This window comes from Oncorhynchus clarkii, chromosome 31, assembly GCF_045791955.1.
Source record: "Oncorhynchus clarkii lewisi isolate Uvic-CL-2024 chromosome 31, UVic_Ocla_1.0, whole genome shotgun sequence".
In the NCBI taxonomy this organism is placed as follows: domain Eukaryota; kingdom Metazoa; phylum Chordata; class Actinopteri; order Salmoniformes; family Salmonidae; genus Oncorhynchus; species Oncorhynchus clarkii.
In genome coordinates, this window is record NC_092177.1 from 12,775,795 (window position 1) to 12,803,531 (window position 27,737).

The 27,737-nt window shown below is 42.7% G+C and overlaps 1 protein-coding gene across 1 annotated transcript in view; it reads right to left on the reverse strand.

The window, feature by feature from the left end:
* Positions 1-5,276: 5,276 nt before the first annotated feature.
* The window catches only part of LOC139390755 (transcription factor COE1-A-like), a 127,287-nt gene continuing 104,826 nt past the window's right edge, over positions 5,277-27,737 (reverse strand). Inside the window, exons 12-16 of the mRNA XM_071138105.1 lie at positions 25,074-25,139; positions 17,500-17,662; positions 15,996-16,175; positions 8,876-9,073; positions 5,277-5,728 (exon numbers count right to left, since the gene is read on the reverse strand). Coding sequence (XP_070994206.1) covers positions 5,682-5,728; positions 8,876-9,073; positions 15,996-16,175; positions 17,500-17,662; positions 25,074-25,139 — 654 coding nt within the window. The 3' untranslated portion in view covers positions 5,277-5,681. The remainder of the gene's footprint in view (positions 5,729-8,875; positions 9,074-15,995; positions 16,176-17,499; positions 17,663-25,073; positions 25,140-27,737) is intronic.

Genomic DNA, 27,737 nt, shown 5'->3' on the forward strand with positions numbered 1-27,737 from the left:
TGTCTATCAAAACACTACAAAAATTGTTTAGGAAACCCTTTGAAGCTTGATCAGTCAGTTGAGATAAGAAGAGAAGAGCAAAAGACAGGGAGAGAAGAAGAGGAGAAGAGGTAGAGCAAAAGACAGGGAGAGAAGAAGAGGAGAAGAGGTAGAGCAAAAGACAGGGAGAGAAGAGGAGAAGAGGTAGAGCAAAAGACAGGAAGAGAAGAAGAGAGGAGAAGAGGTAGAGCAAAAGACAGGAAGAGAAGAAGAGAGGAGAAGAGGTAGAGGAAAAGACAGGAAGAGAAGAAGAGAGGAGAAGAGGTAGAGCAAAAGACAGGGAGAGAAGGAGAGGAGAAGAGGTAGAGCAAAAGACAGGGAGAGAAGAAGAGAGGAGAAGAGGTAGAGCAAAAGACAGGGAGAGAAGAAGAGAGGAGAAGAGGTAGAGCAAAAGACAGGGAGAGAAGAGGAGAAGAGGTAGAGCAAAAGACAGGGAGAGAAGAGGAGAAGAGGTAGAGCAAAAGACAGGAAGAGAAGAAGAGAGGAGAAGAGGTAGAGGAAAAGACAGAAAGAGAAGAAGAGAGGAGAAGAGGTAGAGGAAAAGACAGAAAGAGAAGGAGAGGAGAAGAGGTAGAGGAAAAGACAGGAAGAGAAGGAGAGGAGAAGAGGTAGAGGAAAAGACAGGAAGAGAAGGAGAGGAGAAGAGGTAGAGGAAAAGACAGGAAGAGAAGGAGAGGAGAAGAGGTAGAGGAAAAGACAGGAAGAGAAGGAGAGGAGAAGAGGTAGAGGAAAAGACAGGAAGAGAAGGAGAGGAGAAGAGGTAGAGGAAAAGACAGGAAGAGAAGGAGAGGAGAAGAGGTAGAGGAAAAGACAGGAAGAGAAGAAGAGAGAAGAGGTAGAGGAAAAGACAGGAAGAGAAGAAGAGAGAAGAGGTAGAGGAAAAGACAGGGAGAGAAGAGGAGAAGAGGTAGAGGAAAAGACAGGAAGAGAAGAAGAGAGGAGAAGAGGAAAAGACAGCGAGAGGAGAAGAAAGATAGGAGAAGAAGAGGTAGAGGAAAAGACAAGGAGAGAAGAAGAGGTAGAGGAAAAGACAGGGAGAGAAGAAGAGAGGAGAAGAGGAAAAGACAGGGAGAGAAGAAGAGAGGAGAAGAGGAAAAGACAGGGAGAGAAGAAGAGAGGAGAAGAGGAAAAGACAGGGAGAGGAAAAGACAAGGAGAGAAGAAGAGAGGAGAAGAGGTAAAGACAGGGAGAGGAAAAGACAAGGAGAGAAGAAGAGAGGAGAAGAGGTAGAGGAAAAGACAGGAAGAGAAGAAGAGGTAGAGGAAAAGACAGGGAGAGAAGAAGAGAGGAGAAGAGGAAAATACAGGGAGAGAAGAAGAGAAGAGGAAGAGGAAAAGACAGGGAGAGGAAAAGAGGTAGAGGAAAAGGCAGGGAGAGAAGAAGAGAGGAGAAGAGGAAAATACAGGGAGAGAAGAAGAGAGGAGAAGAAGAAAAGACAGGAAGAGAAGAAGAGAGGAGGAAGAGGAAAAGACAGGAAGAGAAGAAGAGAGGAGAAGAGGAAAAGACAGGAAGAGAAGAAGAGAGGAGGAAGAGGAAAAGACAGGAAGAGAAGAAGAGGTAGAGGAAAAGACAGGGAGAGAAGAAGAGAAGAGGAAGAGGAAAAGACAGGGAGAGGAAAAGGGGTAGAGGAAAAGACAGGGAGAGGAAAAGACAAGGAGAGAAGAAGAGAGGAGAAGAGGTAGAGGAAAAGACAGGAAGAGAAGAAGAGGTAGAGGAAAAGACAGGGAGAGAAGAAGAGAGGAGAAGAGGAAAAGACAGGGAGAGGAAAATACAGGAAGAGAAGAAGAGGTAGAGGAAAAGACAGGGAGAGAAGAAGAAGAGAAGAGGAAGAGGAAAAGACAGGGAGAGGAAAATACAGGAAGAGAAGAAGAGGTAGAGGAAAAGACAGGGAGAGAAGAAGAAGAGAGGAGAAGAGGAAAAGACAGGGAGAGGAAAATACAGGAAGAGAAGAAGAGGTAGAGGAAAAGACAGGGAGAGAAGAAGAGAAGAGGAAGGTGAAAAGACAGGGAGAGAAGAAGAAGAGAAGAGGAAGAGGAAAATACAGGAAGAGAAGAAGAGGTAGAGGAAAAGACAGGGAGAGAAGAAGAGGTAGATGAAGACAGGGAGAGAAGAGTGGAGAAGAGGAAAAGACAGGAAGAGAATAAGAGAGAGTAGAAGAGAGGAAAAACGAAGAGAAGAAGAGAGATGGAGAAAAGGAATGCGAGGGAGAAGGAAAAGAGGTGGAATGGGAGAGGAGGAACCAGTTGACTATGGTGAATAAAGTGTCTGACTCTGTGAATACTGTAAAGTGGTAAATTCAGCATGGATTGATGTTTAGATTAGAAAATGACAGTTGGTGGAGATCCAAACTAACTGCTATCAGAATAAGATGCTGCTTTTGGACATAAAATGTAAAACATTTTCAAATCGGGAAAAATGAAACTTTTATTAACCTACAAATAATGAAAGAAATGACAACATTTTTGGATGGTAAATAACACATGGAAGCTTGGCTAGACAACACAGCACAAAATAAACTATGTACAAAATAAAATTGAAATAAAATATGAGATCGCATTTACAGTGCCTTGCGAAAGTATTCGGCCCCCTTGAACTTTGCGACCTTTTGCCACATTTCAGGCTTGAAACATAAAGATATAAAACTGTATTTTTTTGTGAAGAATCAACAACAAGTGGGACACAATCATGAAGTGGAACGACATTTATTGGATATTTCAAACTTTTTTAACAAATCAAAAACTGAAAAATTGGGCGTGCAAAATTATTCAGCCCCCTTAAGTTAATACTTTGTAGCGCCACCTTTTGCTGCGATTACAGCTGTAAGTCGCTTGGGGTATGTCTCTATCAGTTTTGCACATCGAGAGACTGAAATTGTTTCCCATTCCTCCTTGCAAAACACCTCGAGCTCAGTGAGGTTGGATGGAGAGCATTTGTGAACAGCAGTTTTCAGTTCTTTCCACAGATTCCTGATTGGATTCAGGTCTGGACTTTGACTTGGCCATTCTAACACCTGGATATGTTTATTTTTGAACCATTCCATTGTAGATTTTGCTTTATGTTTTGGATCATTGTCTTGTTGGAAGACAAATCTCCGTCCCAGTCTCAGGTCTTTTGCAGACTCCATCAGGTTTTCCTCCAGAATGGTCCTGTATTTGGCTCCATCCATCTTCCCATCAATTTTAACCATCTTCCCTGTCCCTGCTGAAGAAAAGCAGGCCCAAACCATGATGCTGCCACCACCATGTTTGACAGTGGGGATGGTGTGTTCAGCTGTGTTGCTTTTACGCCAAACATAACGTTTTGCATTGTTGCCAAAAAGTTCAATTTTGGTTTCATCTGACCAGAGCACCTTCTTCCACATGTTTGGTGTGTCTCCCCGGTGGCTTTTGGCAAACTTTAAACAACACTTTGTATGGATATCTTTAAGAAATGGCTTTCTTCTTGCCACTCTTCCATAAAGGCCAGATTTGTGCAATATACGAATGATTGTTGTCCTATGGACAGAGTCTCCCACCTCAGCTGTAGATCTCTGCAGTTCATCCAGAGTGATCATGGGCCTCTTGGCTGCATCTCTGATCAGTCTTCTCCTTGTATGAGCTGAAAGTTTAGAGGGACGGCCAGGTCTTGGTAGATTTGCAGTGGTCTGATACTCCTTCCATTTCAATATTATCGCTTGCACAGTGCTCCTTGGGATGTTTAAAGCTTGGGAAATCTTTTTGTATCCAAATCCGGCTTTAAACTTCTTCACAACAGTATCTCGGACCTGCCTGGTGTGTTCCTTGTTCTTCATGATGCTCTCTGCGCTTTTAACGGACCTCTGAGACTATCACAGTGCAGGTGCATTTATACGGAGACTTGATTACACACAGGTGGATTGTATTTATCATCATTAGTCATTTAGGTCAACATTGGATCATTCAGAGATCCTCACTGAACTTCTGGAGAGAGTTTGCTGCACTGAAAGTAAAGGGGCTGAATAATTTTGCACGCCCAATTTTTCAGTTTTTGATTTGTTAAAAAAGTTTGAAATATCCAATAAATGTCGTTCCACTTCATGATTGTGTTCCACTTGTTGTTGATTCTTCACAAAAAAATACAGTTTTATATCTTTATGTTTGAAGCCTGAAATGTGGCAAAAGGTCGCAAAGTTCAAGGGGGCCGAATACTTTCGCAAGGCACTGTACATAGTGGGTGACAAAACAGAACTCTGTGACACTTTGACACTTATAAACTAACACAGAAAAAAACAGAATTAGGGTCAAGAAGCAATGCAAAATGTACACATAGAAAAGATAAATACATGACTTAAATGAGAACTTTATACAGAACTCCCCCATTTGTCTCCAAATCCGTGCTTCCTGCTAAGTATACAGTAGATGAGAGCTTGACAGTGAAACGACCATCTGTGTCGAGAGCTGCCTAAAAACATATTCATGTTTATATTATATTTAATGTATAACTTTGGTAAAACAAAGCAAAATAAATCCAATCATGAACCCATCAATTTGATATTTATAAACACAAATATATTACATAAATAGTACTTCTAATCTGATATTTTATAAAAATGTGTTTTCTGATTGAAATGAAAAGGGAATCGCACATCTCTGATTGCATTTCTTTGATAAGTAAGCAGCAAAAATATTCATCAACATTGTAGAAGTTCAGTTCTTTCAGCTCAGCCTGTTTTAAACCTTTAAAGGGGCATTCCGCAGTTGAATTAATAACAAACTATTGTCCCCACCACTGTTTCAGTAAAAAGCTGAGAGATGGAGATATGTAACTACTCTCAAATCCATAGACAGGGCTATGGATGCAAGGACTGACCAGCCATGAGATGGAGATATGTAACTACTCTCAAATCCATAGACAGGGCTATGGATGCAAGGACTGACCAGCCATGAGATGGAGATATGTAACTACTCTCAAATCCATAGACAGGGCTATGGATGCAAGGACTGACCAGCCATGAGATGGAGATTCTAAGTTTAACCGTGTTTTGAGGCTATACATTGTTTACAGTTACTAAATGTAAACTGATACGAGACAACTTTGTTACAACCCCTGTTAACTCCTATCCAGTCATGTTGGAGCTATCTACTTACACAAACCCTTATAGCCAATCAGCTTCAGTGTTGTTTGTACGTGTTACAGTCTGTAAGAAGGCATACAATAGATCAAACTTAAACATTATACCAATAAATACACAGAAAACATAAATAAATGATTTTGTCATGAGGTCAGTCATATTGTCACTGAACTGTGGTGTGGACAGGGTCATGAGGTCATACATATTATCACTCAATTGGGGTGTGGACAGGGTCATGAGGTCATACATATTATCAATTCCATTAAATCAAATTCATTTCAATACAGTTCAATTAATTTTAAATAACTTTATTATTTGACTCCAAGTTGTGTCTGAGAAGGTTCACAAATTCACAGGGAAAGGAAATTACATCAAAAATGTTATTTTCGTCCTCTTCTTCATCCTTCTTCCTTCCAATGAGATTCCTTCTACAAAGGCCTGAGTTTAACAAGGCTTCCATTTTGAGTTCAGTATTCTATTCCGGTCCAGAGGGTAGGAGTGTGACACAGAGACACATCAGACACGTTCTCTTCCTGTCAACATTCCCAAATCCTCAACGTTCACAGATCTTCATGGATGGAACAATCATCCCGGGAATCACTGTTTGTGGGAAGAGAGGAAGGGGAGCGAGACAGAGAGGTATAGGGGGGGAGAGAGAGAGAGAGAGAGAGAGAGAGAGGTAGAGAGAGAGAGAGGGAGATAGAGAGGTAGAGAGAGAGAGAGGTAGAGAGAGAGAGGTAGAGAGAGAGAGAGGTAAAGAGAGAGGTAGAAAGGGAGAGAGAAAGGTAGAGAGCAAGGGAGAGAGAGGTAGAGAGAGAGGTAGAGAGAGAGATAGAGAGAGAGGTAGAGAGGGAGAGAGCAAGGGAGAGGGAGAGAGAGAGGTAGAGAGAGAGGTAGAGAGAGAGGGAGAGAGAATGACAAAAATAAAGAAAGAGGGGGAAACAGAGAGGTCAGTCTGTGTTTCATCAGAACAGTCACATAACATCAAATGTGTTCCAGCATCTGGTGTACAAAGAACTCTCTCTCTCGCCCCTTCAAAACCATAACATCTCTCTGTGTCTCAGCCAACATGGAACACACAGGCTGCAGTTGAAACAGCTCATTGTGTTTTCAGAATCTCTTCATGCTATTCTGTGGTCTAACCAGCTCTTCCAAGGCTGCGTCACATGGCCCCCAACTCCTTATGGAGTCACTAGTTTTGACCATGGCCAAGTAGTGCACTATGGTGCCATTTAAGGCCTGTTAACTTCTATTGTGTTCATTGGTGTACCACACACCCCTGCACGGGCTCTGTTTTTATTAACGGCTTGTTAACATATATTTTAGTGACAATTTATAAGGAAATATAAATTGGAATACTGCGAAACTGCAGGATTCCACTGAGTGTGGAACTCTCTCATAGTGCCAACATGAAGACAACACAGTGATGTGTTGTTGACCATGTATTGATTCCTGTCCCACTCATTCTAAGCTTATGTCCTGTCTCCAGTTCAGTGGGATTAATAAAGGACCTGTGTGTGTATGTATATGTGTGTGTGTGTGTGTGTGTGTGTGTGTGTGTTTTGTTGTGTTTTTGTGTGTCTGAGTAGCAGACCGATGGCCAGGTCACTGTGGTCAGCTGTCATCAACATGTAGAGAGAAAGAGCAGAGAGAATAAGAGAGGAATAGAGCGAGAGGGAGAGAGGAAGAGAGGGAGAGGGGAAGAGAGAGAAAGAGCAGAGTGAGGAAGAGAGGGAGAGAGAGAGGGGAAGAGAGAGGGAGAGAGAGAGGGGAAGAGAGAGGGAGAGAGAGAGAGGGGAAGAGAGAGGAAAAGAGGGTGAGGAAGAGAGGAAGGGAGTGAGAGAGGAAGAGAAGGAGAGAAGAGAGGGAGAGAGAGAGAGAGGGAGAGAGAGAGAGAGAAGAAGAGATGAATAGAGGGAGGGAGGGAGCGAGAGAGAGGGAGAGGAAGAGAGGAAGGGAGGAAGGGAAAGAGAGAGAGAAAGGAAGAGAAGGAGAGAGGGGAAGAGATGGCAAGAGGAAGAGAGGAAGAGAAGAAGAGTAGCAGTCATATCCATCATCTCACTGTCGGTAGATCAGCACCTCTATCAACTTGTATGGACCTTACGGCAGTAGATAGACCTTACGGCAGACTAAAGCAGTAGATAGACCTTACGGCAGACTAAAGCAGTAGATAGACCTTACGGCAGACTAAAGCAGTAGATAGACCTTACGGCAGACTAAAGCAGTAGATAGACCTTACGGCAGACTAAAGCAGTAGATAGACCTTACGGCAGACTAAAGCAGTAGATAGACCTTACGGCAGACTAAAGCAGTAGATAGACCTTACGGCAGACTAAAGCAGTAGATAGACCTTACGGCAGACTAAAGCAGTAGATAGACCTTATGGCAGACTAAAGCAGTAGATAGACCTTACGGAAGACTAAAGCAGTAGATAGACCTTACGGCAGACTAAAGCAGTAGATAGACCTTACGGCAGACTAAAGCAGTAGATAGACCTTATGGCAGACTAAAGCAGTAGATAGACCTTACGGCAGACTAAAGCAGTAGATATACCTTACGGCAGACTAAAGCAGTAGATAGACCTTACGGCAGACTAAAGCAGTAGATAGACCTTACGGCAGACTAAAGCAGTAGATAGACCTTACGGCAGACGTAAAGCAGTAGATAGACCTTATGGCAGACTAAAGCAGTAGATAGACCTTACGGCAGACTAAAGCAGTAGATAGACCTTACGGCAGACTAAAGCAGTAGATAGACCTTACGGCAGACTAAAGCAGTAGATAGACCATACGGCAGACTAAAGCAGTAGATAGACCTTATGGCAGACTAAAGCAGTAGATAGACCTTACGGCAGACTAAAGCAGTAGATAGACCTTACGGCAGACTAAAGCAGTAGATTGCCATAAGGTCTATCTACTGCTTTAGTCTGCCATAAGGTCTGACTAAAGCAGTGGTTCGCACATGTTTGAATGTTTCCCTGCTGTGACCAACCTAAAGGATTTAGAGGTTTTCTTATGACCCATAAAGTCAACGCAACGGGCCACTCTGAAGGGAAGAACTATTACACTATTTTCAGCTAGCTTAGTATTAGCCGCAACACCCCACTTGGTCCCTCTGATCATATGAGAATCAACTAGACTAGAAGAAGACAAATAAAGAGGAAGGGAAATCCTGTGGACAAGGAGAGAAAACCCTGTGGAGTTGGTATGATGGCTGGAGTGAAGCATATAATCTACAGAAGACCATGAAAGGGAGGAGAAGAGAAAGAGGGATGGGTGATTAAATGGAGTGAGAGAGAGAGACAGAGAGAGCTAACATACTTCAGGAGAAGGCCAGACCCTGAAGAGAGCTGGAGGAGGAGTACTTGCTAGAGTCCACAAAAGACTGATCTACTAGAGGGGAGGAAGAGAGGGAGACAAAAATAGAAATACCGGGGGGGTCAAGATGGAAGAAGTAGAATAGGGGAAAGTAGGACAGGAGGGTAAAGAAAACAACATTATTATAAAAGGGGATGGGGGTATGGAGAGCGGTATAGAGCTGGATTGACTAGCTAACTCACCAACAGACCATAGACTAATTACTGCCTCGCTAACAAGCTAAGCAGCCAACAAGCTAAGCAGCACAAGCTAAGCAGCCAACAAGCTAAGCAGCCAACAAGCTAAGCAGCCAACAAGCTAAGCAGCCAACAAGCTAAGCAGCCAACAAGCTAAGCAGCCAACAAGCTAAGCAGCCAACAAGCTAGCTCACCTTGCAGTCCGTTAGCAATAGCGCTGGTGCAGGTGAGTGGAGGGGAGGTCTGCGGCCGTACAACGGGGGCGAAGGCGCTCTTCTGTTTGACCGCAGCAGACACCATGTTGGCCGGAGAGAAGGAGAAGATGCCTGAAGAACTACTGCAGTTGGATGAAAGATTGGTGGTGGAGGCCATGGTGGGACTGGAGGGAACGACTGGAGGGGAGGAGGGAGGGGGGAGGGCAGGAAAGAAATGAGGAAAGTGGAGGATAGAGACAGGGTTAGAGAGAGGGACGAGAACAGAGGAGGGGGAGGCGAGAGGAACAGAAGGGGACTGGTCAACAGATGAAAACAGGAGGGATAACAGGACTCAGTTCAGCTGTTATATATTTTACAGACAACAAATCAAATCACATACACATATTTAACAAATGCTATTGCAGGTGTAGCGAAGTGCTTGTGTTCCTAGCTCCAACAGTGCAGTAGTATCTAACAGTGCAGTAGTATCTAAAACAATTCACAGCAATACACATACATCTAAAAGTAAAATAATGGAATTAAGAAATATATTAATAGTAGATTGAGCAATGAGTGCTATTGACTAAAATACAGTAGAATAGAATACAGTATATACCAATGAGATGAGTAAAGCAGTATGTAAACATTATTTAAACATGATTAAAGTGACTAGTGTTCCATTATTAAAGTGGCAAGGGATTCCAAGTCTATGTACAGAACCAGTCCTAAGTTTGGTCTCATCTAGCCATTCCAGGTTTTTTCTTTAATTGTACTATTTTCAGCTTTGTAGAATAACAGTGAAGACATCAAAACTATGAAATAACACATATGGAATCATGTAGTAACCAAAAAAGTGTTAAACAAATTAAAATATATGTTATATTTGAGATTCTTCAAAGTAACCACCCTTTGCCTTGATGACAGCTTTACACACTCTTGGCCTTCTCTCAACCAGTTTCATGAGGTAGTCACCTGGAATGCATTTCAATAAACAGGTGTGCCTTGTTAAAAGTTAATTTGTGGAATTTATTTCCTTTTTAATGTGTTTGAGCCAATCAGTTGTGTTGTGACAAGGTAGGGGAGGGTACAGAAGATAGCCCTATTTGTTAAAAGACCAAGTCCATTTATGGCAAGAACAGCTCAAATAAGCAAAGAGAAATGACAGTCCATCATTACTTTTACACTGTTTGTATTAGGCCATATTCCCAGTCACCTTGCCATGGTTAAATGCGGTGGTTCGCGCTTTCAGTTTTGTGCAAATGCTACCATCTATCCACGGTTTCTAGTTTGGGTAGGTTTTAATAGTCACAGTGGGTACAGCATCTCCTATACACTTTCTGATGAACTCAGTCATCATATCTGTGTATTTTTCGATGTTATTCTCAGAGGCTACCCGGAACATATACCAGTTCGCTTGATCAAAACAATCTTGAAGCATGGATTTCAATTTGTCAGACCAGCGTTGAATAGACCTTAGCACGAGTACATCCTGTTTGAGTTTCTGCCTTTAGGAAGGGAGGAGCAAAATGGAGTCATGATCAGATTTGCCGAAGGGAGGGCGGGGGTAGGGCCTTGTAGGTATTCCGAAAAGTTGAGTAGCAGTGGTCCAATGTTTTCCCAGCGAGAGTACTACAGTCAAAGTGTTGGTAGAACTTTGGTAGCGTTTTCCTCAAATTTGCTTTGTTAAAATCCCCAGCTACAATAAATGCAGCCTCAGGATATGTTGTTTCCAGTTTGCATAACGTCCAGTGTAGTAATTAAGAGCCATCGTGGTATCGGCTAGAGAGGAGGTATAGAGGGCCTTTACTATAACCGAATAGAATTATCTTGGGAGGTAATACAGTCGGCATTTGTTTGTGAGGTATTCTAGGTCGGGTGAACAAAAGGACTTGAGTTTCTGTATGTTATCACAATCACACTATGAGTAGTTAATCACGAAACATACACCCCCACCTTTCTTCTTCCCAGAGAGTTCTTTATTCCAATCTGTGCGATGTACTGTGAGATGTACACAGCTGGCTGTATGGATGGGGACAGTATATCCCAAGAGAGCCATGTTTCCATGAATCCGAGTATGTTACAATCCCTGATGTCTCTCTGGAATGAGATCTTCGCCCTGAGCTCATCTACTTTATTATCCAGAGACTGAAAATTTGCGATAAAATACTTGGAAGCGGTGGACGGTGTGCACGCCTCCTGAGTCGGACTAGAAGTCCACTCCAAATATCTCTTCTCCACCAGGCAGTGTTTTGGCGCAGCCTCTGGAATAAGTTCACTTGCCCTGGGGGGTACGAACAAAGGATCTAATTTGGGAAAGTCTTATTTCTGGTCGTAATGCTGGGGATTTAGCGCCGCTCTGATATCCAAAAGTTAGTTCCGTCTGTATGTAATAACACCCCAAAAAATTCTGGGATAATAATGTAAGAAACAATACTGAAACATTGCTTAGGAGCTAGAAGCAGAGCTGCCATATCTGTTGGTGCCATCTTACTAAGTTCAGCTGTTATAGATCTTACGGACAACAGGACTCAGTTCATCTGTTATAGATCTTACAGACAACAGGACTCAGTTCAGCTGTTATAGATCTTACAGACAACAGGAACTCAGTTCAGCTGTTATAGATCTTACAGACAACAGGACTCAGTTCAGCTGTTATATATCTTACAGACAACAGGACTCAGTTCAGCTGTTATATATCTTACAGACAACAGGACTCAGTTCAGCTGTTATAGATCTTACAGACAACAGGAACTCAGTTCAGCTGTTATAGATCTTACAGACAACAGGACTCAGTTCAGCTGTTATATATCTTACAGACAACAGGACTCAGTTCAGCTGTTATAGATCTTACAGACAACAGGACTCAGTTCAGCTGTTATATATCTTACAGACAACAGGACAAAGATTACACTACTGGTCAAACGTTTTAGAACACCTACACATTTAAGGGTTTTGCTTTAATTTGACTATTTTCTACATTGTAGAATAATAATGTGTAACGGGTGTATGTTGGTGGCAGGGAAGTCAGGCGTAGGAGAATTGAACTTGGTATAAACGGAGTTGTTAAATCAGTGCTTCACAAAACTCAAAAACCAAAATACAAAACATTAAAAAGTGGGTACAAAACCCGTCGCGCACCAACACATAATACACAAACATACAATCAAACAATCTCTGACCAGGACATGAGGGGAAACAGAGGGTTAAATACACAACATGTCATTGATGGAATTGGAACCAGGGGTGAAGGAAGACAAGACAAAACCAATGGAAAATGAAAAATGGATCAGTGATGGCTAGAAGGTCGGTGACGTCGACCGCCGAACACCGCCCGAACAATGAGAGGGACCATTGTGACACAATGAAGACATCAAAACTATGAAATAACACATATGAAATCATGTAGTAACCAAAAATTGTTAAACAAATCAAAATATATTTTATATTTGAGATTCTCCAAATAGCCACCCTTTGACTTGATGACAGCTTTGCACACTCTTAGCATTCTCTCAACAAGCTTCACCTGGAATGCTTTCCAACAGTCAGGAAGGAGTTCCCACATACAGTGGGGAAAAAAGTATTTAGTCAGCCACCAATTGTGCAAGTTCTCCCACTTAAAAAGATGAGAGAGGCCTGTCATTTTCATCATAGGTACACTTCAACTATGACAGACAAAATTAGAAAAAAAAATCTAGAATATCACATTGTAGGATTTTTAATGAATTTATTTGCAAATTATGGTGGAAAATAAGTATTTGGTCAATAACAAAAGTTTATCTCAATACTTTGTTATATACCCTTTGTTGGCAATGACAGAGGTCAAACGTTTTCTGTAAGTCTTCACAAACTCTTTCACACACTGTTGCTGGTCTTTTGGCCCATTCCTCCATGCAGATCTCCTCTAGAGCAGTGATGTTTTGGGGCTGTTGCTGGGCAACACGGACTTCAACATGGTTTTCTCTCAAAATCTCATGATACATGGCCCCAATTCCCTCCAAAGATTTTCTATGGGGTTGAGATCTGGAGACTGGCTAGGCCACTCCAGGACCTTGAAATGCTTCTTATGAAGCCACTCCTTTGTTGCCCGGGCGGTGTGTTTGGGTCATTGTCATGCTGAAAGACCAAGCCACGTTTCATCTTCAATGCCCTTGCTGATGGAAGGAGGTTTTCTCTCAAAATCTCACGATACATGGCCCCATGCATTCTTTCCTATACACGGATCAGTTGTCCTGGTCCCTTTGCAGAAAAACAGTCCCAAAGCATGATGTTTCCACCCCCATGCTTCACAGTAGGTATGGTGTTCTTTGGATGCAACTCAGCATTCTTTGTCCTCCAAACACGACGAGTTGAGTTTCTACCAAAAAGTTATATTTTGGTTTCATCTGACCATATGACATTCTCCCAATCTTCTTCTGGATCATCCAAATGCTCTCTAGCAAACTTCAGACGGGCCTGGACATGTACTGGCTTAAGCAGGGGGACACGTCTGGCACTGCAGGATTTGAGTCCCTGGCGGCGTAGTGTGTTACTGATGGTAGGCTTTGTTACTTTGGTCCCAGCTCTCTGCAAGTCATTCACTAGGTCCCCCCGTGTGGTTCTGGGATTTTTGATCACCGTTCTTGTGATAATTTTGACCCCACGGGGTGAGATCTTGCGTGGAGCCACAGATCGAGGGAGATTATCAGTGGTCTTGTATGTCTTCCATTTCCTAATAATTGCTCCCACAGTTGATTTCTTCAAACCAAGCTGCTTACCTATTGCAGATTCAGTCTTCCCAGCCTGGTGCAGGTCTACAATTTTGTTTCTGGTGTCCTTTGACAGCTCTTTGGTCTTGGCCATAGTGGAGTTTGGAGTGTGACTGTTTGAGGTTGTGGACAGATGTCTTTTATACTGATAACAAGTTCAAACAGGTGCCATTAATACAGGTAACGAGGGGAGGACAGAGGAGCCTCTTAAAGAAGAAGTTACAGGTCTGTGAGAGCCAGAAATCTTGCTTGTTTGTAGGTGACCAAATACTTATTTTCCACCATAATTTGCAAAAAAATTCATTAACAGACAACAGGACTCAGTTCATCTGTTATATATCTTACAGACAACGGGACTCAGTTCATCTGTTATAGATCTTACAGACAACAGGATGCAGTTCAGCTGTTATTGATCTTACAGACAACCCAGCAAACTGGGAACATTCCCAGATCATTAGTTAAGATTCCCATTAGTTACGGCTTTATCTAACAATTAGGATGATAACATTTTTATTTTAAAATAAAATGTTTTAAATGAAATATCCGTGTGCACAACATCTGTAACAACCAACACGTAACTTTCCCCAAAAGTTGCCATTAGGTTTTCAGGGACTGTAATAACACAACGTAGCAGTAATGTTTTCCCAGCAAACCAACATTTATTCTGTGAATGTACCTAGAACATTAGCTAGGTTGTGGTAAATACTCTCATAACACAAAAACTGTCCAGTCAGGGTGATGATTATATCATTTTTGTATAAAACATTAACCTGAAGTTGTAAGAATGTTCTGAGAACACATTTATTTTGTTCTTTTAAAGGTTCCCAGAATGTTTATTTAGGTTGTGGGAACATTGTGGGGATATGACAAGATCTAGGTTTTCAAAACACTAAAACTGTCCAGTTGTGCTGACATTCAGATAATGTTTGTATCAGGGTGCAGAAAACATTCCTTTGATGTTGAAAGAATGTTGACAGAGCAGCCTTTGAGTTCTTTAAAGGTTCCCAGAACGTTTAATTATGTTCTGGGAACATTGTGGATACATTACAAGAGATACCCAAAACACAAAATATGTTCAGTTACATTTTATAGCTCTGCCCGTCCTGACAAACCCCCACCACAAGCACGTAAAGTCATAAGACCCGTCCCAAATGACAGCCTATATAGTGCACTTGTTTTGACCAGAGCACATAGGGCTCTGAACAAAAGTAGTGTAGTGTGTAGGGAATTAGTCACCTTTTGGGACGCAACCATTAATCCATTTAAGGGGATCTAACAAATCAATTAATGACAATTGGAAGTACTAAGCCGGCCAGCAGGAAGGTATTGATCAAAAGTGTCTGTGTAGTGTGTGTGTGTGTGTGTGTGTGTGTGTGTGTGTGTGTGTGCGTGCCTGCATGCATGCGTGTCTCCCTGTGTGTGTTTGATTGAAAGTGTCTGCTGTCATCGCTGGGCCGTTTGAGCATGTTCAAATTCGTGTTAACATCGAAGAGAATCAAAGAGCTGGAATTGAATTGCTTCTCCTGCAATTAGTTTATTGATTTAATTAAGGGTCTTTAATGTAGGGGGGGGAGGAGAGAGAATGAGAACAGCCATTATACACAGCTGGGGGAGGAGGAGAGAGAATGAGAACAGCCATTATAGACAGCTGGGGGAGGAGAGAGACTGAGGACAGCCATTATAGACAGCTTGGTGAGGAGGAGAGAGAATGAGAACAGCCATTATACACAGCTGGGGGAGGAGGATAGAGAATGAGAACAGCCATTATACACAGCTGGGGGAGGAGGAGAGAGAATGAGAACAGCCATTATACACAGCTGGGGGAGGAGGAGAGAGAATGAGAACAGCCATTATAGACAGCTGGGGGAGGAGGAGAGAGAATGAGAACAGCCATTATAGACAGCTGGGGGAGGAGGAGAGAGAATGAGAATAGCCATTATACACAGCTGGGGGAGGAGGAGAGAGACTGAGAACAGCCATTATAGACAGCTGGGGGAGGAGGAAAGAGAATGAGAACAGCCATTTTAGACAGTCTGTTCTAACACACAGATAAAAGGTGGTCTTAAAGAAACCGATGGTCTTTCACTGCCCCTTTCTTTTTCATTGTACTTTTCTATCTTCTATCTCTCTCTCTCTCTCTCTCTTTTGGCAATCTATCTTTCTTAAATCCATTGTTATATCTTTCGAGAGGTACAGTATAGGCATTTACTGTAGGGCATGGGATGTAGGGCGCAGGGTATAATGTGGAGGGTTTAGTGTGTTACTCACTAGCGTAGGATATAGTGTGGAGGGTTTTTATTGTGGCACTCAATGGTATAAGGTGCATAGTGTGGAGGGTTTAGTGTGTAGTGTGGACAGTGTAGTGTGGTACTCACTAGCATAGGGTGAGTTGGTGGCTGACCCGTTGAGGAAGTTGGGTGAGGTTCCTAGCGTGGTCATGCCAGAGTTAGTGTAGCCGTTCATGCTAGTGGAAACAGAGCTGTAGCTGGTCTGCTGTGGAGTGGTGCTGGGGACATAACCATGAGGAGATGCACTACTGCTACTCCTACTGTAACCTAGAGGTAGAGAAGGAGAGGAGAGACATGGGGAGTCAGGGGAGAGAGGGGAGGAGAGAGAGCGGGAGAGGAGGGGTGAAAGAGTGATACAGAGAAGGTGGGATGTGAGGATGTGGGGTTAGGGGGGGAAAGAGAGGAGAGACAGAGAGGAGGTGGGGTTGGGGGGTAAAGAGAGGAGAGACAGAGAGGGAGAGAGAGCAGGAGAGGAGGGGGAGAGAGTGATACAGAGAGAAGGTGGGGTTAAGGAGGAAAGAGAGAGGAGAGACAGAGAGGAGGTGGGGTTAGTGGGAAAAGAGAGGAGAGACAGAGAGATAAATAAAGAGAAATCAAGAGAGAGACAGAGAGGAGGTGGGGTTGGGGGGTAAAGAGAGAGGAGACAGACAAATCATGAGAAAACAAAAAGATAATTACTTGACACATTGGAAAGAATTAACAAAAAAAACAGAGCAAACTAGAATGCTATTTGGCCCTAAACAGAGAGTACACAGCGGCAGAATACCTGACCACTGTGACTGACCCAAAATTAAGGAAAGCTTTGACTATGTACAGACTCAGTGAGCATAGCCTTGCTATTGAGAAAGGCCGCCGTAGGCAGACCTGGCTCTCAAGAGAAGACAGGCTATGTGCTCACTGCCCACAAAATGAGGTGGAAACTGAGCTGCACTTCCTAACCTCCTGCCCAATGTATGACCATATTAGAGAGACATATTTCCTTCAGATTACACAGATCCACAAAGAATTCGAAAACAAATCCAAATTTGAAAAACTCCCATATCTACTGGGTGAAATTCCACAGTGTGCCATCACAGCAGCAAGATTTGTGACCTGTTGCCACGAGAAAAGGGCAACCAGTGAAGAACACACACCATTGTAAATACAACCCATATTTATGCTTATTTATTTTATCTTGTGTCCTTTAACCATTTGTATATATATATATAATATGACATTTGTAATGTCTTTACTGTTTTGAAACCTCTGTATGTGTAATGTTTACTGTTAATTTTAGTTGTTTTTCACTTTATATATTCACTTTGTATGTTGTCTACCTCACTTGCTTTGGCAATGTTAACACATGTTTCCCATGCCAATAAAGCCCTTGAATTGAATTGAATTGAGATAAATAAAGAGAAATCAAGAGAGAGACAGAGAGGAGGTGGGGTTGGGGGGTAAAGAGAGAGGAGAGACGGAGAGATAAATAAAGAGAAATCAAGAGAGAGACAGAGAAAAAGATAATTATGAGAGGAAAAATAAAACAGATAAGTCGTTTTCATTCACTACACAAAAAAACATGTACATTCCTGGTTCCTGTGTTTTGGCTCACCCTGATTGGCTATCTGTGTGACCTCTGACCCGGGGAAGGAGTTGACGGCCATCATGCCGGCGTGGACGGAGCCGCTGCCCATCCCAGTCAGCTGGTTGTGGCTGCGTGGCAACGTTGTGTACAACGCCTCTGCCATGTCTGCTGCCCGCTTCAGAATCATCTCCTGAGAGAGAGAGACATGTTGGAACCATCATATAATGGAATAGAAAATAATTTGGTCTCCTGAGAGAGGGAGAGACATGTTGGAACCGTTATATAATGGAATAGAAAAGAATGTGGTCTCCTGAGAGAGAGACATGTTGGAACCGTCATATAATGGAATAGAAAAGAATTTGGTCTCCTGAGAGAGAGACATGTTGGAACCGTCATATAATGGAATAGAATAGAAAAGAATGTGGTCTCCTGAGAGAGAGAGAGACATGTTGGAACCATCATATAATGGAATAGAATAGAATAGAATGTGGTCTCCTGAGAGAGAGAGACATGTTGGAACCGTCATATAATGGAATAGAAAAGAATGTGGTCTCCTGAGAGAGAGAGAGACATGTTGGAACCATTTGGTCATATAATGGAATAGAAAAGAATGTGGTCTCCTGAGAGAGAGAGAGACATGTTGGAACCGTCATATAATGGAATAGAAAAGAATGTGGTCTCCTGAGAGAGAGACATGTTGGAACCGTCATATAATGGAATAGAAAAGAATGTGGTCTCCTGAGAGAGAGAGAGACATGTTGGAACCGTCATATAATGGAATAGAAAAGAATTTGGTCTCCTGAGAGAGAGACATGTTGGAACCGTCATATAATGGAATAGAATAGAAAAGAATGTGGTCTCCTGAGAGAGAGAGAGACATGTTGGAACCATCATATAATGGAATAGAATAGAATAGAATGTGGTCTCCTGAGAGAGAGAGACATGTTGGAACCGTCATATAATGGAATAGAAAAGAATGTGGTCTCCTGAGAGAGAGACATGTTGGAACCATTTGGTCATATAATGGAATAGAAAAGAATGTGGTCTCCTGAGAGAGAGAGAGACATGTTGGAACCGTCATATAATGGAATAGAAAATAATGTGGTCTCCTGAGAGAGAGACATGTTGGAACCGTCATATAATGGAATAGAAAAGAATGTGGTCTCCTGAGAGAGAGAGAGACATGTTGGAACCATTTGGTCATATAATGGAATAGAATAGAATGTGGTCTCCTGAGAGAGAGACATGTTGGAACCATTTGGTCATATAATGGAATAGTAAAGAATGTGGTCTCCTGAGAGAGAGAGAGACATGTTGGAACCATTTGGTCATATAATGGAATAGAAAAGAATGTGGTCTCCTGAGAGAGAGAGAGACATGTTGGAACCGTCATATAATGGAATAGAAAAGAATGTGGTCTCCTGAGAGAGAGACATGTTGGAACCATTTGGTCATATAATGGAATAGTAAAGAATGTGGTCTCCTGAGAGAGAGAGAGACATGTTGGAACCGTCATATAATGGAATAGAATAGAATGTGGTCTCCTGAGAGAGAGACATGTTGGAACCGTCATATAATGGAATAGAAAAGAATGTGGTCTCCTGAGAGAGAGAGAGACATGTTGGAACCGTCATATAATGGAATAGAATAGAATGTGGTCTCCTGAGAGAGAGACATGTTGGAACCATTATATAATGGAATAGAAAAGAATGTGGTCTCCTGAGAGAGAGACATGTTGGAACCATTTGGTCATATAATAGAATAGTAAAGAATGTGGTCTCCTGAGAGAGAGACATGCTGGAACCGTCATATAATGGAATAGAAAAGAATGTGGTCTCCTGAGAGAGAGAGAGACATGTTGGAACCGTCATATAATGGAATAGAAAAGAATGTGGTCTCCTGAGAGAGAGAGAGACATGTTGGAACCGTCATATAATGGAATAGAAAAGAATGTGGTCTCCTGAGAGAGAGAGAGAGACATGTTGGAACCGTCATATAATGGAATAGAAAAGAATGTGGTCTCCTGAGAGAGAGACATGTTGGAACCGTCATATAATGGAATAGAAAAGAATGTGGTCTCCTGAGAGAGAGACATGTTGGAACCATTTGGTCATATAATGGAATAGAAAAGAATGTGGTCTCCTGAGAGAGAGAGAGACATGTTGGAACCGTCATATAATGGAATAGAAAAGAATGTGGTCTCCTGAGAGAGAGACATGTTGGAACCATTATATAATGGAATAGAAAAGAATGTGGTCTCCTGAGAGAGAGAGAGAGAGACATGTTGGAACCATTTGGTCATATAATGGAATAGAAAAGAATGTGGTCTCCTGAGAGAGAGACATGTTGGAACCGTTATATAATGGAATAGAAAAGAATGTGGTCTCCTGAGAGAGAGACATGTTGGAACCGTCAGATAATGGAATAGTAAAGAATGTGGTCTCCTGAGAGAGAGACATGTTGGAACCGTCATATAATGGAATAGAATAGAAAAGAATGTGGTCTCCTGAGAGAGAGACATGTTGGAACCATTTGGTCATATAATGGAATAGAAAAGAATGTGGTCTCCTGAGAGAGAGAGAGACATGTTGGAACCGTCATATAATGGAATAGAATAGAATGTGGTCTCCTGAGAGAGAGAGAGACATGTTGGAACCGTCATATAATGGAATAGAAAAGAATGTGGTCTCCTGAGAGAGAGAGACATGTTGGAACCGTCATATAATGGAATAGAAAAGAATTTGGTCTCCTGAGAGAGAGAGAGACATGTTGGAACCGTTATATAATGGAATAGAAAAGAATGTGGTCTCCTGAGAGAGAGAGACATGTTGGAACCGTCATATAATGGAATAGAAAAGAATGTGGTCTCCTGAGAGAGAGAGAGACATGTTGGAACCGTCATATAATGGAATAGAAAAGAATGTGGTCTCCTGAGAGAGAGACATGTTGGAACCGTCATATAATGGAATAGAAAAGAATGTGGTCTCCTGAGAGAGAGAGAGACATGTTGGAACCGTCATATAATGGAATAGAAAAGAATGTGGTCTCCTGAGAGAGAGACATGTTGGAACCATCATATAATGGAATAGAAAAGAATGTGGTCTCCTGAGAGAGAGACATGTTGGAACCGTCATATAATGGAATAGAAAAGAATGTGGTCTCCTGAGAGAGAGAGAGACATGTTGGAACCGTCATATAATGGAATTGAAAAGAATGTGGTCTCCTGAGAGAGAGAGAGACATGTTGGAACCGTCATATAATGGAATAGAAAAGAATGTGGTCTCCTGAGAGAGAGAGAGACATGTTGGAACCGTTATATAATGGAATAGAAAAGAATGTGGTCTCCTGAGAGAGAGAGACATGTTGGAACCGTCATATAATGGAATAGAAAAGAATGTGGTCTCCTGAGAGAGAGACATGTTGGAACCGTCATATAATGGAATAGAAAAGAATGTGGTCTCCTGAGAGAGAGACATGTTGGAACCGTCATATAATGGAATAGAAAAGAATGTGGTCTCCTGAGAGAGAGAGAGACATGTTGGAACCGTCATATAATGGAATAGAAAAGAATGTGGTCTCCTGAGAGAGAGAGAGACATGTTGGAACCGTCATATAATGGAATAGAAAAGAATGTGGTCTCCTGAGAGAGAGAGAGACATGTTGGAACCGTCATATAATGGAATAGAAAAGAATGTGGTCTCCTGAGAGAGAGACATGTTGGAACCGTCATATAATGGAATAGTAAAGAATGTGGTCTCCTGAGAGAGAGACATGTTGGAACCATTTGGTCATATAATGGAATAGTAAAGAATGTGGTCTCCTGAGAGAGAGACATGTTGGAACCGTCACATAATGGAATAGAAAAGAATGTGGTCTCCTGAGAGAGAGAGAGACATGTTGGAACCGTCATATAATGGAATAGAAAAGAATGTGGTCTCCTGAGAGAGAGAGACATGTTGGAACCGTCATATAATGGAATAGAAAAGAATGTGGTCTCCTGAGAGAGAGACATGTTGGAACCATTTGGTCATATAATGGAATAGAAAAGAATGTGGTCTCCTGAGAGAGAGAGAGACATGTTGGAACCATTTGGTCATATAATGGAATAGTAAAGAATGTGGTCTCCTGAGAGAGAGACATGTTGGAACCATTTGGCCATATAATGGAATAGTAAAGAATGTGGTCTCCTGAGAGAGATACATGTTGGAACCATCATATAATGGAATAGTAAAGAATGTGGTCTCCTGAGAGAGATACATGTTGGAACCATCATATAATGGAATAGTAAAGAATGTGGTCTCCTGAGAGAGAGACATGTTGGAACCGTCATATAATGGAATAGAAAAGAATGTGGTCTCCTGAGAGAGAGACATGTTGGAACCATCATATAATGGAATAGTAAAGAATGTGGTCTCCTGAGAGAGAGAGAGAGACATGTTGGAACCGTCATATAATGGAATAGAAAAGAATGTGGTCTCCTGAGAGAGAGAGAGACATGTTGGAACCGTCATATAATGGAATAGTAAAGAATGTGGTCTCCTGAGAGAGAGACATGTTGGAACCATTTGGTCATATAATGGAATAGAAAAGAATGTGGTCTCCTGAGAGAGAGACATGTTGGAACCGTCATATAATGGAATAGAAAAGAATGTGGTCTCCTGAGAGAGAGAGAGACATGTTGGAACCGTCATATAATGGAATAGAAAAGATTGTGGTCTCCTGAGAGAGAGACATGTTGGAACCATTTGGTCATATAATGGAATAGTAAAGAATGTGGTCTCCTGAGAGAGAGAGAGACATGTTGGAACCGTCATATAATGGAATAGTAAAGAATGTGGTCTCCTGAGAGAGAGAGAGACATGTTGGAACCGTCATATAATAGAATAGAAAATAATGTGGTCTCCTGAGAGAGAGACATGTTGGAACCGTCATATAATGGAATAGAAAAGAATGTGGTCTCCTGAGAGAGAGAGAGACATGTTGGAACCGTCATATAATGGAATAGAAAAGAATGTGGTCTCCTGAGAGAGAGACATGTTGGAACCATTTGGTCATATAATGGAATAGTAAAGAATGTGGTCTCCTGAGAGAGAGAGAGACATGTTGGAACCGTCATATAATGGAATAGTAAAGAATGTGGTCTCCTGAGAGAGAGAGAGACATGTTGGAACCGTCATATAATAGAATAGAAAATAATGTGGTCTCCTGAGAGAGAGACATGTTGGAACCGTCATATAATGGAATAGAAAAGAATGTGGTCTCCTGAGAGAGAGAGAGACATGTTGGAACCATTTGGTCATATAATAGAATAGTAAAGAATGTGGTCTCCTGAGAGAGAGACATGTTGGAACCGTCATATAATGGAATAGTAAAGAATGTGGTCTCCTGAGAGAGAGAGAGACATGTTGGAACCGTCATATAATAGAATAGAAAAGAATGTGGTCTCCTGAGAGAGAGACATGTTGGAACCGTCATATAATGGAATAGAAAAGAATGTGGTCTCCTGAGAGAGAGACATGTTGGAACCATTTGGTCATATAATGGAATAGAAAAGAATGTGGTCTCCTGAGAGAGAGAGAGACATGTTGGAACCATTTGGTCATATAATGGAATAGTAAAGAATGTGGTCTCCTGAGAGAGAGACATGTTGGAACCATCATATAATAGAATAGAAAAGAATGTGGTCTCCTGAGAGAGAGAGAGACATGTTGGAACCGTCATATAATGGAATAGAAAAGAATGTGGTCTCCTGAGAGAGAGAGAGACATGTTGGAACCGTCATATAATGGAATAGAAAAGAATGTGGTCTCCTGAGAGAGAGAGAGAGACATGTTGGAACCATTTGGTCATATAATGGAATAGAAAAGAATGTGGTCTCCTGAGAGAGAGAGAGACATGTTGGAACCGTCATATAATGGAATAGAAAAGAATGTGGTCTCCTGAGAGAGAGACATGTTGGAACCGTCATATAATGGAATAGTAAAGAATGTGGTCTCCTGAGAGAGAGACATGTTGGAACCATTTGGTCATATAATGGAATAGAAAAGAATGTGGTCTCCTGAGAGAGAGACATGTTGGAACCATTTGGTCATATAATGGAATAGAAAAGAATGTGGTCTCCTGAGAGAGAGAGAGACATGTTGGAACCGTTATATAATGGAATAGAAAAGAATGTGGTCTCCTGAGAGAGAGACATGTTGGAACCGTCATATAATAGAATAGAAAAGAATGTGGTCTCCTGAGAGAGAGAGACATGTTGGAACCATTTGGTCATATAATGGAATAGAAAAGAAAATAATCTGGTCTCCTGAGTGGCGCAGCGGTCTAAGGCACTGCACCACAGTGCTAGAGGCATCACTACAGACCCGGGTTCGATCCCTAGTTCTGAACCCTCCCCCCCACCACCAACATAGCTCAGGCGGTAGGAAGCTCTCTCATCCATTTATATGCAAATGATACAGTCTATTACTCAGCTGGCCTCTCCCCAGATTATGTGTTAAAGGCTTTTTTTTTGTATACAACAAACTTTCTTTGCCCCTAACCTAGTTCTGAACATGGCTAGACGGTACGCTGTCCTTCTCTCAGCACATACCCAAGCGGCAGTCTAAGGTTAAATCTAGACTTGGTTTCCTCTTTCGTAATCACTCTCCTTTCACCCCAGCTGCCAAACTAACCCTGATTCAGATGACCATTCTACCCATGCTAGATCAGAGATCGGTAGGTAAGGGTGCTCTCGAGCAGCTAGATGTTCTTTACCATTCGGCCATCAGATTTGCCACCAAAGCTCCTTATAGGACAGATCACTGCACTCTATCCTCCTCTGTAAACTCGTCATCTGCAAGACCAACTGGTTGATGCTTATTTATAAAACATTCTTAGGCCTCACACCCCCCTATCTAAGATATCTACTGCAGCCCTCATCCTCCACATATCACAGAATGTGACTGTTCTACCAGTCACATTCTGTTAAAGGTCCCTAAAGCACACACATCCCTGGGTCGCTCCTCTTTTCAGTTCACTACAGCTAGCGACTGGAACGAGCTGCAACAAACTGGACAGTTTTATCTCCATCTCTTCATTCAAAGACTCAATCATGGACACTCTTACTGACAGTTGTGGCTGCTTTGTGTGATGTGTTGTTGTCTCTACCTTCTTGCCCTTTGTGCTGTTGTCTGTGCCTAACAATGTTTGTACCATGTTTGTGCCACTACCATGTTGTGCTGCTGCCATGTTGTGTTGCTACTGTGTTGTTGTCATGTTGTGTTGCTACTGTGCTGTGTTGTCATGTGGTGCTGCCATACTGCGTTGTTGTCTTAGGTCTCTCTTTTGACTCTTGGTAGGCCGTCATTGTAAGTAAGAATTTATTCTTAACGGACTTGCCTAGTTAAATAACGGTTAAATAAAAATACATAAATGAAAAGATACTGAGAGGAGGGAGAGGCAAAACATGGTTAATAGATTCATCAAATGTTTTCTGTCCTCCTCCTTACTTCCCCTTCCCCACCTCCACTCCTCCCACTGTCAGCATGAGGGATGGGGATCTGTGTTTCTGCATGTGTGGGAACATTTTGTGTGTGTGTGTGTGTATATGTGTGTCTCACCTGGTTGTTGTGTGGCATCCCGTACAGCGCTTCTACCAAGTCTGCCGCTCTCTTTAGAATGACTTCCTGTGGAGGAAGAGAGAAAAGGAGGGGGTGAATACGGAACTCTTCCCAGGACTTTACTCCATTTTATTACACATTGTGCTATGAATGCAGGATGGAGGGATGGAAAGAAAGAGAGAGAGAAGAAAAGAAATGTGCAGATCCCAACCACTGGTTATTATCTAGCAGTATGCAAAAAAGTGTGTGTGAGAGAGAGAGAGAGAGAGAGTCTACCTCTGAATAAAACACAAGTTTCTCTCTCCATCATTGAAACATCAACAAGCAATCCTGTCTACATATCCCCACAGACTAACCTCTCAATCCTGTCTACCTTTCCCCACAGACTAACCTCTCAATCCTGTCTACATCTCCCCCCAGACTAACCTCTCAATCCTGTCTACATCTCCCCACAGACTAACCTCTCAATCCTGTCTACATCTCCCCCCAGACTAACCTCTCAATCCTGTCTACATCTCCCCTCAGACTAACCTCTCAATCCTGTCTACATCTCCCCCCAGACTAACCTCTCAATCCTGTCTACATCTCCCCTCAGACTAACCTCTCAATCCTGTCTACATCTCCCCATAGACTAACCTCTCAAAGGATCACCCATCAATTTAACACACTACATCACTAGCTGACACACTGACAGGAGGCTGTGGAGTATCATAGGCAGGCTGTGGTGTGTCATAGGTAGGCTGCACAGCTGCACAGCCTGCCTATGACACTTCACAGCCTGCCTATGACGCTGCACAGCCTGCCTATGACACCGCACAGTCTGCCTATGACAATCTGTCTATACTTGTAGTAGTCTGTAATCTGTGTTCCCTAATCTCTGCCCTGTGATTATCCTATCAACCCCCGTCACCTAAAACCATATACACAAACCGTGTATGTGTATGTGTGTGTGTGTGTGTGAGAGAGTGTGTGAGATGTAGACAAGCACGGAGCATGTGTGTGCTCTCACTCCGACATACTGCTTTTCAATCAGCCCCCTGAACTCACACACACACACACACACACACACACACACACACACACACACACACACACACACACACACACACACACACACACACACACACACACACACACACTCGCAGGACATGCCAGGAGGGTCAGCAAAGCAATAAAGAGTGTGAAGCGCCGTCAAAGGTGCTAAATTCACTCAATGATGGGAATTCTGCTTCTGTGTTACCTTCCCATTACTAGATGTATACAAGAGAGAGGGGGAGCGGGGGAAGGAGAGAGAGTGAGAGAGAAAGAGATCTGTATGGGTAGATAGAGAGTGGAGTCCTATCTCGTCAGTCCGCTCTAGGTGATTGAGAGACATGGGGTCCCAGGGAAGATAAGTGGATCTTTAGTATGTATGCTCTAACTCTCTCCTCTCCCTGCGTTCCCTTCTTTTCCTCGACGCCCCATGCCTCCCAGGGATGACTAGATGGACGGATGGAGGGAGGAGAGGAGAAGGAGGGGAAATGAGGAAAGAGTATTAGGGCACAGACAGAACCCCCACTGTGTGCTATAAAGAGGAGAGCACTACTCCCTCCCTCCCTCCCTCTCTCTCTCCTTCCCATCTCTTCATCTTAGTATCTTTATCCCCTAAGTCTCTCCCCATCTCCATTTCTCTGTCTCTCTCTGTCTCTGTCTTTGTCTCTCTCTCTCTCTCTCTCTCTCTCTCTTTCTTCTCATCCCCTGTTCTGTCTGTCTGTTTAGTCCTGGGGTCTGTTGAGTTAGTAAAGTGATTATGAGGACTGGGGTCCAGAGTCACTCTAAAGATAATCACAGAAATGTTGTTAGCTGCTCTATGTCCATAGATAGTACCGCTTACCGTAAAACATTTCCTGGACTGTGTGTGTGTGTGTGTGTGGGCGTGCATATAGTGTGTGTGTGTGTGTGTGTGTGTGTGTGTGTGTGTGTGTGTGTGTGTGTGTGTGTGTGTGTGTGTGTGTGTGTAGGGACTCTTCCTGTAAAGGCTGTGAGGGCCTGATATAAACAGGAAGGGAACCTGATCCAGACCTCTGGCCTGCTGTCGTCTGGCGGTCAACGGAATCATTAGCCACACCAGACGGAACCTTGACAAACCAGACGGAACCTTGACAAACCAGACGGAACCTAGCCACCAGCCAGATGGAATTTAAGGAGGGAAGATTCATTTAAGACCCCCTTTTAAGTAATAATATGTAGAGGGGACACCTGTTTCAGAGAATACAGGAGACAAGTTCATTCTGAGTCTATGTCCAAATGACACCCTAATCCCTATTTAGTGCACTACTTTTGATCCAATGGACAGTTCTCAAAAGTAGTGCACTGCATAGGGAATAGGGTACCGTTTGGAACACAGTTCTTGTTTCTCTGCTGTGATTAAGTTCAGTTGTTGCCAGAAGCGCGGTCAACAACACATTGTTGTTAGCTCAATAAAGACTCAGATCAATAGAGGTGAAATGAACAACCAGGCCTGCCTGCTACCTACCTACCGACCAACGTACCTACCGACCAACGTACCTACAGACCTACCTACCTACCGACCAACGTACCTACCGACCAACGTACCTACAGACCTACCTACCTACCGACCAACGTACCTACAGACCTACCTACCTACCTACCTACCTACCTGCC